Here is an 18,523-nt window from a genome sequence, read left to right as displayed (position 1 = left end):
AATATACATCTTTCTGTTCAACTTCCCTTATCTCACAGTCATCACAGTCAAAAGGGATGCTTTCAAGTTTTGCTCAACCTTCCCCCCAAGAAAATCTGCCTTTACATATTTCCTCAAACCAAAGTAATCTTTGTGTCATCTGAGAAGCTTTTCACTACTCATAGTAGCTCTGCTAATTATTGGGCATTGGAACTCTAGGTCATTTACAGGCAGTAAGTGTGACATACTCTCTCTGCATTACTACCATATTCAGGAGTAAGGCTAAAACCATAGCCCAAAGAGTTAATAACTCAGTACATTAAAAGTGCCAAACAAAACAAACATGGTGACATTTATGTAGTTGCAAGCTTTGCTTCCACCTAAAGCATTTTTCACATTGAGAACATTTAAATGGTTTGTCTCCCGTGTGAACCATTTTATGCACGTCCAAGCACTTTTTCCACCTGAAACATTTACCACATTCAGAACATTTAAATGGTTTCTCTCCTGTGTGATTCATTTCATGTAATTGCAGATGGGCTTTCCGATTGAAACTTTTACTGCATTCAGAACATTTAAATGGTTTGTGTCCCATATGAATCATTTTATGTTTTTGCAGGTCACTTTTCTGACCAAAGAATTTATCACATTCTGAACATTTATATGGTTTTTCTCCTGTATGATTCATTTTATGCAAATGAAGGCTACCTTTCTGTCTGAAACATTTACCACATTCAGGACATTTAAATGGCTTATGCCCTGTGTGAATCATTTGGTGTTTTTGCAGATCACTTTTTTGAATGAAACTTCTATCGCATTCAGAACATTTAAATGGTTTATCTCCCATATGACCCATTGTGTGCAGTTTCAGGTTGCTTTTCTGACTGAAACTTTTATCACATTCAGAACATTTAAATGGTTTCTCTCCTCTGTGATTCATTTCATGTAATTGTAGATGAGCTTTCCAAATGAAACTTTTATCACATTCAGAGCATTTAAATGGTTTCTCTCCCATATGACTCATTTCATGCCGTTGCAGATGGGCTTTCCGACAGAAAGTTTTATCACATTTAGAACATTTAAATGGTTTGTCTCCTGTGTGATTCATTTGATGTAATTTCAGGTCAGCTCTTCTTTTGTAACATTTCTCACATTCAGAACATTTAAATGGTTTGTTTCCTGTGTGGTTCATTTCATGCAGTTGCAGGTCAACTTTCCTTCTGTAACATTTATCACATTCAGAACATTTAAATGGCTTGTCTCCTGTGTGATTCATTTGATGAAGTTGAAGGTTGTCTTTCCTTTTGAAACATTTATCACATTCAGAACATTTAAACCGTTCTCTCCCAAGTGAGTCATTTTATGCGGGTGCAGGCTGCATGTCTGATTGAAACATTTAGCACATTCAGAACTTTTAAATTGTTTTTCACGAAGTACAGTGTCTCCAAGTGGATTTGTTTTGTGAATATCTTGACAGTCATGAACCTCAGTCCTAAGCCTGGGTATGGGGTGCTCAACAAACTGTGAGTCTGTGAAGTTTTCCCGAGTTCCAGCACTTTGAAAATGTCTCTCACCTTCTTTGATTCCTTCTGTCTGTAGAAAACTTGGGCAGCAGTTGGAATTTCTCTCTTGTGGGTTTGATCTTTCTCTTTTATGAGCTATTTCTTTCACCTTGGTTGGTGTTATGCTCTTGATATCTCCCTCACAATAAGCTGAAGTAAATGGGTTGTCTCTGGAGGGATCCTTGTGTTTCCATTCCTCTCGTTGCTGCCCATCGCACATTGTCATTCTTTTACCATTATTCCTTAATCTATCATCTGGTGGATAAAAATGAGAGAATGATCCTTAATTTTACCTTAATTGTCTCTATATGATTATTTAAAAAGAGATCTGCTTGGCTAATTTCCAAATGAGACATAACAGAAAGAGGTGTTGCTTATAAACAGGGTCAGGTGGGAAATGGCACATAAGCAGAGGAAAAACAGACCATATCTGATTTCATGCTGCTGGTTCTGTGCATCTCACCCTCACCTCTAGTCTGTGCAATGAGTCTCTTAACTCTGATTACACCACTAAACAAAAACTCTGCAACATTATGCTGGAAGCCTAGGATCTGGGTCCCAAAAGCTCAGACTTGTCAGCTTAAACTAACTGAATCCTAATGACTTAGAAATAAACTGAAAGCCAATATTAATATATGCTCACTTTGAGGGTAGTTTTGTAAAAGTCACCTAGCTGTGAAGGTGAAGTAAGTGCCTATCTGTAGCCTATTTTATAGACACACATAAAGAGCAATTCTATAAATCAGGTGCTCACAGTTACATGCCCAGTGTGCATGTAAATGTTTAGAATCAATTTATATGTGCACATACTTGTGTAAAGAACAACATTCTGCCTATGCTGTATTCTAGTGGGTACTTGCAAGGACATATTCACATAGGCAAAGCACATGTGATACAGATGCTGAGCTCCCACTTACATATGTAAATTGAAAAATTGTAAGTTACATACATCCCTCTCACATTTAGGCATACCCACTTATACCATGTCAATAGGCCTGCCAAGAGGAGAGGGGTGGGGACAAGATTCCCTGAGCCTGGCCTCCAAGGGGGGTCCAGCTGACCCAGTGGCATGGGGGGCAGGGCCCCTACACTTTGAGCTTGGGGCCCCCCCAACTGCAGTAACCTGAATGGCTGGCAGGGATGCCCAAGCTCTGTCAGCCAAAGAGCCCTGCAGCCCGAACCTCCCCTGGGGTGAGGAAGTTGGCAGCATGCTTTCTAGCAGCCAACACCGGTACTCCGCACACGCTCAATTCGTGGGCATGAACTGAGTATGTCCAAGGAGTGCCGGCATCAGTGGTTAGAAAGCATGCAGCCAATTTCCTCATACTAGGGGAGGTTCAGGTCGTGGAGCTCTTTGGCTGGTGGGGCTTCGGCATCCCCGCCAGCAAAGATAAAATTTTTAATGGGGGGGGGGGGGGGGAGTAGGAGAGAGAGCAAAAAGGAATGGGTGTCCCCCAGTCCTCCCCCCCCCAAAAAAAATGGGCTGCTGTCTATGCCTCTGCTTTGCACTTTGACTGATATTGTTGTGGCAGCGGCGGCAGCAGCAGGAGGCACCCTAAGACTGTTTCTCCAGACCCGGCTTCTTCTCTCCGCAGCCCTGCTTGTCAACAGCAGGCATAAACGTCTGCACCTAAATATGGCATCTTAGCTCATAGAGTATTCTGAAACTTGTGCGTGTAAATGTGAGACCCACCCATGTGCATTTACACACTAACAAGTTACACATCTATATTATACAGTGCTGCTGAGGGTGTGACTCACATTTAAACACGTAGGACCTTGGCTGCCTGTGGTCCTAGAAATATTTTAGAGGTAACCCAACACAGTTTTGTGGACCATCAGAACGTAGATGATTCTTTTTCGAGTGTGAGGCAGGACACTTGCACACCAGCACTCAAAATCTTCATCGGTCCTTTCTTTAAAAACATCCATATGAAACTCTTCAATTCAAAATACTCAATATCTTACTCTTCTTATATGATTTTCAGAAGTATGAACTTATCTTAGAGCGGGTGAGGAATTCATTACTGCCTCCCTCAGTCGGAACTTGGATTAAACTAGACTTCTGCCCAACATGGCGCTATGTTTCACTATCACAGTTGCGTTACGGAAACAACTTATCACTCATATAACTTTGGCACTTTTCTATGTACGGAATGTCCTGCCAGTGTATAGAAGAGTGCCAAGTTGTTTTCCTGATGCAACTATGACAGTGAAATGTAGCACTATGTTGGGTAGAAGTCTAGTTTATGTTTTAACTTTTTATTGACATCAACAATACAAAGGTTAAATGCTTCATTGTACATATAGATTCCATGTTACAGAGATCAAAATCTCTACTATAATAAAACGCACCTGTAACGTTCTGAAGCTGACTCCGTGGCTTCACTGAAGTGAAGGGTTCGTAAGGTTCGTGAGATTCATCACTCTGTCACCATCTCTCTTGGCCCCGCCCTCGCGTCAAAACGTGATGACGTCGAGGGCGCCAGACCTGTCAGAGGCGCGAGGGCGGAGCTGAGAGAGATGGTGACAGACTGACGAATCTGACGAACCTTATGAACCCTTTACTTCAGTGAAGCCACGAAGTCAGCTTCACAACATTGCAGGTGCATTTTATTAAACATTGCAGGGTGGCTGGAAGGGGGGGAGAGAGGGTCTGGAAGAGGGGGAGAGAGGGGGGGCAACGACTGTGGAACTGGGAGGGAGGGGGAGAGGGGGGCAACGACCATGGAACTGGGAGGGGGGGCGGGCGGACCCTGCAACTGGGTGGGGTGACCCTGCAACTGGGACGGAGGGGGAGAGGGCCAACCCTGCAACTGGGAGGGAGGGAGGCGGGGCCTCCCTGGAACTGGGAGAGAGGGAGAGAGGGGGGCCCCTGGCACACACTCTCATTCTCACACACACACTCTCGCACCCAGTCTCACTCTCTCTGTCACACACACTCACACATTCACTCTCTCTCTATCACACACTCACTCTCACACACACTCTGTAAAACACACACACCCCGAGGAAAACCTTGCTAGCGCCCGTTTCATTTGTGTCAGAAACGGGCCTTTTTTTCCTAGTCATCAATAAAAGAAAACTTGTTATACCAGCACAGATCAAACTGTCTTTATTGTTCTCAGTTATTTGTATTTTAACCCCTCCCCTCCCCTCTACTTGACCTCCCACCACAACCTTCCTTATCCATCCTCTCTGAACCCCCCCCCCTTTACTCCTTCCCACACCTAACCCCCCCCCCCCCCCCCACCATTGTTGTTGACACTGAATGGGTTCCTTCCTTTTTTGTCATGATTTACAGCATGTTGAGTACCAAACTCCTCCCTCTAGGGGACTAGGTATCTATGTATGCACCCCAGATTTTCAAAAAGGTATTTTTGCGACAAACTGATCTCTTAGCTTCCCTCGCCTCCCACATCATCAACTGGTGTACAAGATTACGCCAATGCCAGTACTTGGGTACCGCTTCAACTGTCCAGTATTGTAGAATACACTTCCTAGCCAGCAATCCAAATTTACGGAACTAGAAGTCTAGTTTAATCCAAGTTCCAACTGAGGGAGGCAGTAATGAATCCCTCACCCGCTCTAAGATGTTCATACTTTTGAAAATCATATAAGAAGAGTAAGAAATTGAGTATTTTGAATTGAAGAGTTTCATAAGGATGTTTTTAAAGAAAGGACTGATAAGGATTTTGAGTGCTGGTGTGTAAGTGACCTGCCTCACACTCGAAAAAGAATCATCCACTTCCACAAAACTGTGCGGGGTTACCCCTAAGTATTTTAAAAAGTAACAGGATAAATTGTGATTTTGCCCTCACGCGGCCCAAATCTCAACCCCCAGAATGCATTCCTTTCATTGTGCATACTTGTGGGTATACTGCCATATCCATGTGAAAATGCATTAGAAACATAGAATATGACAGCAGATAAGGGTCAAATGGCCCATCCAGTCTGCCCATCCTCAGAAATCACTAACTCTTCTTTTCCTAAGGCGATCCCATGTGCCTGTCCCACGCTTTCTTAAATTCTGACACAGTCCTTGTCTCCATGACCTCCACCAGGAGGCCATTCCATGTATCCACCAGCCTTTCGGTGAAAGAGTATTTTCTTAGATTCCTCCTAAGCTCCATTACCTCTTAACTTCATCCTATGCCACCTCATTCTAGATTTTTCCTTCATTTGAAAAAGGCTCACCTCCTGTACATTAATGCCACTGAGGTATTTAAACGTCTCTATCATATCCCCTCTCTCCCGCCTCTCTTCCAGTGTATATATGTTGAGATTCCTAAGCCTGTCCCTATATGTTTTACGACAGAGACCGCATACTAATTTTGTAGCCGCCCTCTGGACCAACTCCATCCTGTTTATATCTTTCCATAGGTGTGGTCTCCAGAATTGCATGCAGTACTCTAAAAGGGGGAATCATCTATGGCACACAGCAAGGATTTTAAGGTACAGGAAATTTTTCCTCACCACTCTCCATATCAGTATCCTTCTCTCCTCCTTCCAGCTGGATCCTGACATGAGGCTCTTCTATCTTTGGGATCTGTACCATTGCATCAGGTTTGCAACTTTGACTGCCTGTTAGAAAAAGGGAAAAATCTTTTCAGCCTTTAAACAGTCCTATATAATAATTCTCACCTCCAACGTTCTGACTTGCCTGGGACCATGGCTCATTCCGAGTTGGTCTGCTAGGCTCCATAGATCAGGCTGACATCACTGTAGCCATTATGATGTCAACTTCAGAACCCTGGGGGGGGGGGGGGGGAACATGCCTCACAGCTGATCCATGTCCAGAGGAGGGTCGCTGGACATGGGTGGCTGCAGGGGGAGCAGGGGAGAGAGGAGGGTCGCTGGACATGGGTGGCTGGAGGGGGTTACTGGACATGGGTGGCTGGAGGGGGGCAGGGGAGAGAGGAGGGTCGCTGGACATGGGTGGCTGCAGGGGAGCCGAGGAAAACCTTGCTAGCGCCCGTTTAATTTGTGTCAGAAACGGGCCTTTTTTTACTAATTTTCAATATTTACTTAAGAAAAACAATACTTGGCAAAAGCAAGACTTCCCTTTTACCAGCTGCGGTAACAGGAGGCCTCGGCGCACGTGTAAAACACACGCCGAAGCCAGCACCAGCCCCCTTTTGCCGCAGCTTGGTAAAAGGGGCCCTAAACCTCTCACTGCTTCAGGTACAAACTTAAATTGTGATCCCTCTACGGACAGAAAAATAGCTACTATACCTGAATGTACACATCTTTAATAGCTTTTAAACTTGCAGACTTTTACCAAATTCTCTGGCAACAAATTCCAGAGTTTAATTACACATTGAGTGAAGAAATATTTTTTCCGATTCACTGTAAATTTACTACTTCGTAGCTTCATTGTGTGCCCCCTAGTCCTAGTATTTTTGGAAAGAGTAAACAAGCGATTCACGTCTACCCGTTCCACTCCACTCATTATTTTTTTTTTTTTTAATTTTTAACAAGAAGCTTTATTGGGTGAAACCACAAAGTACAATTCAAAACTGTACAGTCACTTATCATACAGGTTCCTCTCACATTAATTTCCATAATACATAAAGACTCCTAGTGTAATTTCCATAAAAAGCAAAAACATTTCTTGTCACATTTAAACCTTTTATAACCCCCCAGTAACCCCAAAGAACTCCCCCCCCCTCCCTTCACTTCTCCATGTCTCATCCCAAGAGATGACTCCAAGATCCATATCTATGATAACGATGTGTTTACTGGTGCCCAAATCTGTTCCCATTTTGCTAGGGTTTTACGCTCCTTAGCCATTAGTTTTTCCATATTACTTATATACCACACCAAATTGTACCATCGCCGTATTGAGGGACATCCATTCTGTTTCCACATCCGTGCTATCAGCAATCTAGCTGCATTGATGCAGTGTTTTGCCAGCTGGCTCCCCTGGCTAGTGAGCCCCATGATTGGTCTATTAAATAAAAACACTGCAGGGTCCCATGGTATGTTACCCTCCACCCATCTATTCAACCTGCCTCGTACCGATTTCCAAAATGCTTGTACTTTTCTACAGGACCACCAAATGTGTCCCATTGTGCCAATCTGTCCACAGCCTCTCCAGCATAATTTCGATGCCCCAGGGTACATATGATGTAGCCTTGCCGGGGTGAGATACCAGCGATATATTACTTTTGTACAATTTTCTTGGATATTGACTGCTCGAGAGCTGTGAACTGAGGCCCGCTCCATCTGTTGCCACATTTCAGGGGTATATGTCACTCCCAATTCGCTTTCCCACTTATCCCGGTGTCTACAACTAACCCCTAGGGAGTCCCTCAAATGGCTGTATAACTTAGAGATCAAACCCTTGGATTTTTCAGTTTCCACACATAGTTGCTCTAAAAAAGTAACTTCCCCACATAACTTACGCTTCAAACCTGCTGTCTGAAGGAAATGAATAATCTGATTATATGCATATTGGTCTTGCTGAGGTAAGTCATATTCACTAGCCAACTCCCCAAATGTAATGAAGCGCTCATCTTTCATTAACTGCCCCCACCAAATCAATCTAGTTTTCCGCCATTTAATAAAAGGAGACAGTGTGCATCCAGGAGGGAATGCTGCATTGTAAGCTATAGGTGTTAGTCGTGATTCATAGAATCCTTTCATTCTCTCTAATTTGTCCCAACAAGAAAAGGTGTATTGAATGATTGGATTTAAGGGTTGAGGTAAATATCGATATCTAGGTGCCAGCCAAAGTAATTGTCCCAACCTTAGTGGGCTCTGTATCATATACTGCTCTATCTGAATCCAAAGCTTATGTTCTGATTCATGGAACCATTCTATTGCAGCTTTCGCTTGGGCAGCTCTGTGATATAGCCCCAAATGTGGTACCCCCAGTCCACCCTTACTTTTCCTAGCTGCATATAAACGGGACCTAGGGAGACGAGCCCTATGACCCTGCCATATAAAGTGTTCTATTCTGGTTTGGAGCAAATGAAGCATACGATTATTAATTGGAAGCGGTATAGACTGAAATAGATATAGCAGACGTGGGAGAATATTCATCTTCACAGTTGCCACTCTCCCAAACCACGAGAGATGCAAGGGATCCCATCTATCTAGATCTCTCCTAATTTCCTTAATTAAGGGCAAATAGTTGGCTGTACTCATGTCATTCAATTTACTGGTAAGTATCACCCCCAAATACCGTAATCCCTGCTTGACCCAAGTCAACGGATATGTCTGACAGCAGGTCTGATAGTCTCTCTCCTCCATCCCCACTGCCATGGCTTCAGTCTTTGTATAATTAATTTTAAATCCTGATACTTGACTATATGCCTCAATCTCCGTAAATACTGCTGGTAGAGATGTTAAGGGTGAGATTAAGGTCAACAAAATGTCATCTGCAAAAAGGGCAATTTTTGACTCCCATCTCCCCGCCTTCAGCCCTTGGACACCCGGGTTGGATCTGATATTATGAGCTAAAGGTTCCAGTACTAGAGCAAATAATAAGGGGGAGAGTGGGCAACCCTGACGAGTTCCTCGAGATAACTCAAAAAAAGGGGAAGAGTTACCATTAATCTTAACACAGGCCCTAGGTGCAGTGTATAATTCTTGCACCAACCCTCTAAACATAGGTCCAAACCCAAACTTTTGTAAGACCGAGTGCAGAAAGGACCAATGCACCCGGTCAAAGGCCTTCTCAGCGTCTATACTTAGCAAACAGCATGGGGACTTTTGCTGCTGCGCCAAGTACATGACGTCCATCGTCCTTCTAATATTATCAGAGGCTTGTCTGCCCATTATAAAGCCTACCTGATCAGAGTGTATTAGGGTCGGTAAAATACCCACCAACCTAGTGGCCATTACTTTGGCCAGGATTCGTACATCAACATTTAGTATAGAAATCGGGCGGTACGAAGCACATTCAGTTATCTCCTTATTGGGTTTGGGAATAACTGCTATCCAAGCATCCTTCATGGTTGGAGGCAAATTCCCTCCTTCCCTAACAAAATTCAAAACCTCTGTCAATATAGGTGCAAGATATGGGGCAAATGTCTTGTAATATTCTCCAGTATATCCATCCACCCCCGGAGATTTGCCTGTCTGCAGTGTCTTGATAGCTTTAAGGACCTCCTTAACCTCTATCGGAGCTTCCAATGTGCTCCAGTGCTCCGGGAGCAGGACTGGAAGATTTAATTCCTCTAGATATGCTTGGATAGCAGTATTTTGTATAGAGGAATCTTTAGTATATAATTCAGCATAAAATTCCCTAAATCGCTCTCCAATAGCCTGAGATGTGGAAAGAGTTGTGCCCCTTTTATCTTTAACTCGGAATATGTTCCTGTCCATCCTAAGTTTACGTAAACGTAGGGCCAGTTGACGGTTAATTTTATTTCTTCCATTGTACGCATGGAGACGGAGCTTCTCATTAATAAACTCAAGGTCTCTAAAAAGCAGCTCATCTAATTGGAGCCTCGCTTCCTGAAGAGATCTATATATCCTAGGTGAACCTGTTTGCTTATGAATAATCTCAAATTCTTCAATCTTACCCCTCCAGTATCTCTTTAGCGATTCCCGTTGCCTCTTAAGGCGACCCGCCACTTTCATAAAGTGGCCACGGGATACCGCTTTCAAAGCGTCCCAGACAATAGCAATGGAAGGGCCTGAATCCAGATTAAAATGTAAATATTCTTTAAGCATCTTCACATAATCTGCACAGATGTGTTCATCTTTTAGCATAGTGTTGTTAAAGGTCCACCTTTTATGTCCATCAGCTATCCCAGAGAGGGACAATAATACCTCACAGGGTGCATGATCTGAAATAGTAATATTTCCAATCTGTGTATCTTTCACTTGTCCCCCCAGTAATTTATCTAGAAAAAGAAAATCTATACGGGAATATGAGGCATGTACTGAAGAGTAGAATGAGTAATCCCTATCCAATGGATGCCCATCCCTCCATGTATCAAAGAGACCCATTTCTTCCACCCATGCAGCCATCTGACCCGCCAGTGTTCTATCCGTTCGGGAGACAGGTCCCGATCGATCTAAGTTCGGGTCCATGGTAACATTAAAATCACCTCCCAATATGAGTTGGCCTCCTACCATAGGTCTAATATTCCTCTTTAACGTTTTTAAAAAGGAGGTTTGGTTTGCATTCGGCCCATATATAGATCCCCAAGTATATTCCTTAGCTTCCAGCATTCCCCTAATAAGAAGGTACCGCCCTGCTGGGTCTCTCTTAATTTGCTGAACTTGTATTGGTATACTGTCATGAAAAAGTAAAGCCACTCCTCGCTTCTTACTATTGGTAATATCAGAGGCAAAATAGATTTTTGAATATGAGGTAGGGTGAAACAAATGTTCATGTGCTCGTTTCAAATGTGTTTCTTGTAACATTACCACCTGTGGATGCAATCTGGCTAATTCTTGATATATCAACTGTCTTTTTCTCGGAGAGTTTAAACCCTTAACATTCCAGGTTATTACTTTTAGATCTGGTAGCATCTAACTTCCTTAATTAGAGACTGCATATACCAGCACCTATAGTAGAATCTTTCCCATTTACAGACATAGAAGAAGATTAAGAACCCCTCCCACCCACCCTCCCCAACCCCAGCCCCAACAATGTATTCCATGTGTGAAGTGTAGAAAACAGAAAAAACTCTTCCCACACTCACCCACATGAAGCTCCCAACAAGGTCAACAGCCTCTCACACCGCCCGATTCCCTAACCTCCCTTCATCCCTGAAATACGACTCTTCAGTTCAATACAAGTGCACCTTTCTTTTCACTTCTCTGGGTGCTCTCTTATCATGAATAACAAAATCTTAGTGTTGTCCCAGTTCAAGTCACAGATCGTGTTGTCGTCTTACGCAGCTTCTTTGCTTTATTGAAGACTTGTTTCCATTGATGAACTTTATCCCGCGCCTTGCTGGCCGCTGTTGTCTCTTCCGCTTCCAGTTCCATTAGGCCTGCTACTTGAAGAAGTTGTTTCGCATCTGCTACAGTGCGTGCTCGATATGATTTGCCTGCTATAACAAAGCAGAGGGCAAATGGGAAGGCCCATCGATATTTGATATTATGTTTATTCAAAGTGTCCAGTATTGGTTTCATCTCTCTACGCCATTGCAATGTATTTGCTGACAGGTCTTGATATACTGTTATCAAAGTCTCATTATACATCAGTTCTTTCTTCTGGCGTGCCAAAGCAAGTAATTGCTCTTTTTCAGTGAATTTCCAAAACCGAACAATAATGTCTCTTGGTCTGTTATTTTGCGAATTACCCAGCGCTCTATGGGCCCTCTCGACCTCTGGTAAAGGCGTATCTGGCTGTGCCGCTAGAAGCTGTCCACAAACCTCTTGCACTATTTTCAAGACCTCTTCCTGGCTCCCTCCTTCTGGCACCCCACGAAATCGCAGATTTTTACGTCTACTGCGATTTTCAATGTCATCTATCTTATATTGTAGGTCAGATATCTGCGTTGTAGTTCCTTCCTCACGTAGGTGCATTTGTTGTACTACTTCCACGTGCTCATCCATCCGCACTTCTAGATCTTCTATACGGGTACCTACTTCTTTAAGTTCACCTCGTAAATTATCAATGCGCTCTACTATGTCCGCTTTCATATGCGCTAAATCTTTTTTCAAATCCATAAGCAAACGAGCAGAATGTGAGTTCCTCACACTGCCTGTGTCTTCTTCCGATCTTTCCGACTCAAAATCTGAGGCCTCTTCGAGGTGTGGTGAGACATGGCGCGAGGGCGTTTTAGATGTACGCTGGCTACTGCGCATCGCGCTTTTCGCCTCTGAGTTCTTTAACTTTTGTGCCATTCTACCTTCCAACCTTTCAAACGAGGTTCGATCAGCGGGAATGAGTCAAAATGCGTCGTATTTACTGCTATAGTACGCTATTTTAGCTGGATTACTCGGGAGCCACAAAATCAGGCTTCCATCGAGGACAGTGACGTCCCTTCCATCGAGGACAGTGACGTCCTCCACTCATTATTTTATAGACTTCTATCATATCTCCAAGCTGAACAGCCCAAGCCATTCCAGCCTTTCCTTATAGGGAAGTCATCCCATCCCCTTTACCATTTTTGTTGCCCTTCTCTGTACCTTTTCTAATTCCACTATATCTTTTTTGAGATGTGGTGACAGTATTCAAGGTGCGGTCGCACCTTGGAGCGATACAATGGCAGAGCCCCAAAAACTAAGGGGGGCATTTACTAAGGTGCACTCATGTTTTTAGCGCACGCTAAAATTAGGCACATGCTAAACGTTAGAGACACCCATAGGAATGCATTGGCGTCTCTAACGTTTAGCATGCCTTAGTAAAGGGGGTCTAAGCATAGAGCTTTCAACTTAATCCAACAATTAACCGATAGCCAGTGTAAATAAAACTGGTGAAATATGATCACATAATGTTTTCCCTGTCAGCAATTTTGTGGCCGTATTTTGAACCACCTGGAGGTACTTCAGTTGGTTCTTTTTGGAACTCCCATGTACCAACCGTTAAAGCAGTCTAACCACCTAGCAATCAAGAAATACACTAAAACAATAAGATCATTCTGTTCAAATGTAAAGCCCATTATAAGAATAGTCTCACCAGTTCAGACCAATAATGGTCCATCTAGACCAGTATTATTCTGCTTCCAAGAGAGGCTAATCCAGTTCACAAATACCTGGCAGAGTCCCAAAGAGTGGCAAGATTCCATGCTACTTAATCCCAAGGACAAGCAGTGGCTTTTCCTAGGTCTACCTTAATAATGGTTTGTGGACTTTTCCTCCAGGAACCTGTCCAAACCTGTTTAAAACTCGGCTATATTAAGTGCTTTTTTACCATTTGTTCTGGCAATGAATTCCAGGGCTTAACTATACATTGAGTGAAAAAATATTTTCTCCTATTTCTTTTACTATGGGGCTCATTTTCAAAGTACTTAGACTTACAAAGTTCCATAGGTTACTATCAGGCTCATTTTCGAAAGAGATGGACGTCCATCTTCCGACATAAATTGGTTCTTGGACGTCCATCTCTCAGAGACGTCCAAATTGGTTTAATCAAAACCCGATGTTGGACGTCTTTAACTGAAGTCCGTCGCAAGAACGTCCAAATTTCAAGGGGGTGTATCGGAGGCGTGGTGAAGGCGGGACTTGGGCATTCCTAAGACTTGGAAGTCTTTCACCCATAAATAAAAAAAAAAAGCAAAGATGTCTATGACTACAACTTGGACGTTTTCACCCGGACGTGTTTTTATTACGAATAAGGCACAAAAAAGGGCCCAAAATGACGAGATGACCACTGGAGGTAATCGGGGATGACCTCCCGTTACTCCCCCAGTGGTCACTAACCCCCTCCCACCCTCAAAAAACATCATTAAAAATATAACGTGCCAGCCTCAGATGTCATACTCAAGTCCATCACAGCACATGCAGGTCCCTGGAGCAGTTTTAGTGGGTGCAGTGCACTTCAGACAGGAGGACCCAGGCCATACCCCCCTCTCACCTGTTACATTTGTGAACGAAACAGCAAGCCCTCCAAAACCCACCAGAAACCCTCTGTACTCACATATAGGTGCCCCCCTTCACCCGTAAGGGTAATGGTAGTGGTGTACAGTTGGGGGTAGTGGGTTTTGGGGGGACTCAGCACACAAGGTAAGGGAGCTGTGTACCTGGGAGCATTTTATGAAGTCCACTGCAGTGCCCCCTAGGGTGGCCGGTTGCTGTCCTGGCATTTTAGGGGGACCAGTGCACTAGAAATGCTGGCTCCTCCCATGTCCAAATGGCTTGCATTTGGATGTTTTTGACTTGGACGTCTTTGGTTTCGAAAATCACCAAAACTCAAAGATGTCCAAATCTAAGGACATTCATGGTATTTTTGAAACGAAAGATGGACGTCCATCTTTTTTCAAAAATACGCTTTTTCCTGCCTCTGGATTTGGACATTTTACAAAGACATCCAAATCCCAATTTATGACGTTTCTTTCGAAAATGCCCCTCTATGTAACTTTATAAATCTAACTGGTTTGAAAATACGCCTCCACGTAACTTCCAAGAGTGTCTCCTAGTCCTTGTACTTTTTGAAAGAGTACACAAACAATTCGTATTTACCCATTCTACTCCACTCAGAATTTTGTAGACCACTGACATATCTCTCCTCAGCCGTCTCTTTTCCAAGCTGAAGAACCCCAACCTCTTTAGCCTTTCCTCATATGAGAGGAATTCCATCCCCTTAATCATTTTGGTTGCCCTTCTCTGAACCTTTCCTAATTCCGCTATATCTTTTTCGAGGTATGGCAAACAGAATTACACACAATACTCAAGGTGAAGTCACATCATGAAGCGATATAGGGACACTAAAACATTCTTTGTCTTATTTTCTCTCTCTTTCCTAATAATTCCTAGCATTCTGTTTGCTTTTTTGGCCGCTGCTGCACACCGAGCAGAAGATTTCAATGTATTGTCCAAGACAACACCTAGACCTGTTTTGGGTGGTGACTTCAACAGTAGGATCTAGCATCAAGTAACTATGGGGCCCTTTCACAAAGGAGCAGGAGGGCCTACGTGTACACAATGTGCGCCAATTCGGCGCTAGCGCGTGAGCCATGTGGTAATTCCGAATTTGGCACACACCGAATCCCACGGTAGAAAATACCTCTCTTTACACATGGGGCCCTGAGCATCTCTTATTAGTGAGGACAACACTGGGGCCTACTCTTTGATCAATTCATCTTATAATCTTTCATAACTGGGCACACACTCAGGGATTAATGTACTGAAGTAAATTAAAGCTAACAGGAACATTAATACATATTAAACATGTATGATACAATTAATGTAATTTAGCATGGCAGTCTGCGTCAATTCTAATTAACTTTAATGCAGAGTTAAAGAAGATGGACAAAATATTTAATAAGCTGTATTGCAGGGAAACTCATAAAAATAAGTCCATTAATATTACAATGCATTACTGTAAACTGTATTACGTACTGTGATTTGCATTCTCCTGTTACCAATACATAAGTCAAACTACACCACGTTCATCAGCCGTGTTCCCTTGCAACAGTGGAGAACTCTCTTCACTGCCACCAGCCCCTTTGAACAATGCAGATTTCTCAAGCCTATGACAGTCTAGAAGGAAGACTTTTGCCAATTACCCACCTCAATGGCAGCCTATTGCATCCAAAGTAGGGAAACAGACAGTGGGAGGTAAGAAAGGTCAATGGCCTCTTATCCCACCAATGAATTCTTAAGTGGTCTCAACTGACCTTAGTAAAGATGTGCAAGAGGAATTTTATACTTACTGGTTACAGAAGGATGTTCGGAGGTCTCTGATTCAGGATGATCCATGAAGGGGAGATCTTCCTCTTGTTTAACACTCAGTGAGAACACAGACGTTACAATCGGAAGGCCTGTGATGAGAAAACATGTCTAGAAGGATTCACTAAGGATCAGATAATTTAAAATCAGGAAATGAATTTTAAGTCTCCAAGGCTTAGCGCGGGCAAAAAACACTAGCACGCCTTAGTAAAAGAGGTCCCCCAAACGTTTGATGTTAGTGGCCCATCTCCTGTGATATGAAAATGCAAATCCCTTGAAATCCAAAAACATCTACTTACTCTTGGTGGAGTTATTTGGGTTTTCTTTTCCCTCCCACTCAAAGTGTTGAGTGAAATATTTCTCATCTTCTTTTCTAATCTTGAATATAACATCAGGATTAACAATTGCATAACCTGTCAATAAGAAGTAGGAAAATGACATTTACATTGTATTTGTAGAATTCCTGGGAAGGTTCTGTCCGTTTCCTGTTTTGATGGAGCAGTGTGTGTGTGACAGGGGCGTAGCCAGACCTTGGCAGGAGGGGGTTTGCCGAAAGTGGTGGTGGTGGTGGGGGGTTAAGAGCCCAAAGTAGGGGGAGGGGGTTTAAGAGCCTCCCTCCCCCACCGCTTCCACCCCCGCCGCTGCCGCCAGGTACCTTTGCTGGTGGGGGTCCCCAACCCCAGCCAGCTGAAGCGTTTACCTATCCCGCGCTGGTCTCGCACTTGCTTCCTCTCCTGTTTTCAGCGCGCCATACACTGCACGCTTGTTTTAATGAAACTGAGCATGTGTGAGCATGCTCAGTTTCATTAAAACGAGAGCATGCACGGTACGACTGGAAACAGGAGAGGAGGCAAGTGCGAGACCAGCGCGGGACAGATAAATGCTTCAACTGGCAGGGGAGCCAAACCGGGGGCCTCAGAGCCAAATTAGCCACGCAACTGGTGTGCAAGTGTATGTTCTAGTGTGAAATCTGAGAGGTAAATTTTCTCTCTGGTCTTCTGCACCAAATTATTTTATAAAGAAAAGGGAGAGAGACTCCAGCTAGTCTTGTGTAAAACCTCCTTATGTTCTCACGCATACATTTTATCTTACACCACAGAGCAGCATCTTTTGCAGAGCCTGCAGAAATGGTGTCTTTCACTTGCTCCTGTTGAATATGGAATGGCATTAGAAAGCCAGGTTAAAAATTTCAGATGCCTATGGTACCTGTCATTTTTATACCATTGATTCCATAATGAGACCGTGCAGTAGATGACAGAGTAGGACATATCTACCTCGTGACATGAGGATGTCATGAACATCCTTGATGACCTTCTTGTAAAGCTCCTTCTGCCACTCTCCCAGAATGTTCCACTCCACTTCCAAGAAATAAGCAGCGACGTCCTCGAATGTGGCCGATGCCTGGAACAGCAAAAACTACACCTTAAGTCATTGCTCAAAGCCCACCTCTTCAATGTCGCCTTCGGCACCTAATCACTACATCTCTTCTCAGGAAATCTCATCTACCCAACTTGACATTTCGTCCTTTAGATTGTAAGCTCTTCTTAGCAGGGACCGTCCTTATTTGTTAATTTGTACAGCGCTGCGTAACCCTAGTAGCGCTCTAGAAATGTTAAGTAGTAGTAGTAGTAGTAGTAAGTCAAAGTTTCATTATTTTTTTCATTTAATTTCTATTACTGAAATGTACATCTGCCTATCTGCATACTTGGTTTAAACATACATGAGTTAACATAAAAACAAACAATAACAGAAAATCATTCAAAATAAAATATCATGAGTAAGCAGAAGTAAACATCCAAGCCTTTATCTTTTTTATAGCAAGTCAAGAAATCTATCACACACTGCAACTCCAAGAGTAAACAGTTAGTAATACTACTGCTTATCATTTCTTAGCGCTACTAGACATACGCAGTGCTGTACACTGAACATGTAAGAGACAGTCCCTGCTTGACAGAGCTTACAATCTAATCAAGACAGACAAACAGGATAAATAATGGATAAGGGAATTACTTAAGGTGGGAATTATAAAACTGACATGGTACTGAACAAGTGAATAGGAGTTAGGAGTTAAAAGCAGTCTTAAAAAGGTGGGCTTTTAGCCTAGATTTGAAGACGGCCAGAGCTGGAGTTTGACGTACTGATTCAGGAAGTCTATTCCAGGCATATGGTGTAGCAAGATAAAAGGAACGGAATCTGGAGTTTGCAGTGGAGAAGGGTACAGACAAGAGAGATTTACCCAGTGAATGAAGTTCCCGGGAAGAATTTAGGGAGAGATAAGAGTGCAGAGGTACTGAGGAGCTGCAGAGTGAATGCACTTGTAAGTCAATAAAAGGAGTTTGAACAGTATGCAGAAACAGATAGGGAGCCAATGAAGTGACTTGAGGAGAGGGCTAATATGAGCTTAGCGACACTGGCGGAATATAAGTCGTGCAGCAGAGTTCTGAACAGATTGAAGGGGAGAGAGATGGCTTAGTGGGAAACCTGTGAGAAGCAAGTTGCAGTGTCTAAGCGAACAGTGGCATTCCGTCCTTGGCTGACACCTGGGGCGGATCGCCGCTGCACGCACCCCCCCTGGGTGCAGTGCAACACGGCGCCCCCCCGGCGTGGAACGGCACCCCCCCTGGCGTCTGCACCCCCCTGGTGTGGACCCTAACCCCCCCCCCCCCCGGTGCAGCGCC

General features: G+C 43.6%; 2 protein-coding genes across 2 annotated transcripts in view; both read right to left on the bottom strand.

Moving 5' to 3' along the window:
- Positions 1–298: 298 nt before the first annotated feature.
- LOC115464197 (gastrula zinc finger protein XlCGF7.1-like) lies at positions 299–1,171 on the bottom strand. Its single transcript, XM_030194588.1, has one exon. The coding sequence runs from the start codon at positions 1,169–1,171 to the stop codon at positions 299–301; it is 873 nt and encodes a 290-aa protein (XP_030050448.1).
- Positions 1,172–1,238: 67 nt separating this feature from the next.
- The window catches only part of LOC115465426 (zinc finger protein 2-like), a 31,385-nt gene continuing 14,100 nt past the window's right edge, over positions 1,239–18,523 (bottom strand). Inside the window, exons 4-6 of the mRNA XM_030195879.1 lie at positions 15,830–15,937; positions 6,018–6,125; positions 1,239–1,796 (exon numbers count right to left, since the gene is read on the bottom strand). Of these exons, the coding sequence (XP_030051739.1) occupies positions 1,252–1,796; positions 6,018–6,125; positions 15,830–15,937 (761 nt within the window). The 3' untranslated portion in view covers positions 1,239–1,251. The remainder of the gene's footprint in view (positions 1,797–6,017; positions 6,126–15,829; positions 15,938–18,523) is intronic.

This window comes from Microcaecilia unicolor, chromosome 3, assembly GCF_901765095.1.
Source record: "Microcaecilia unicolor chromosome 3, aMicUni1.1, whole genome shotgun sequence".
NCBI classification, from domain to species: Eukaryota; Metazoa; Chordata; class Amphibia; order Gymnophiona; family Siphonopidae; genus Microcaecilia; species Microcaecilia unicolor.
This window is presented reverse-complemented; position numbering and strand designations above follow the sequence as displayed.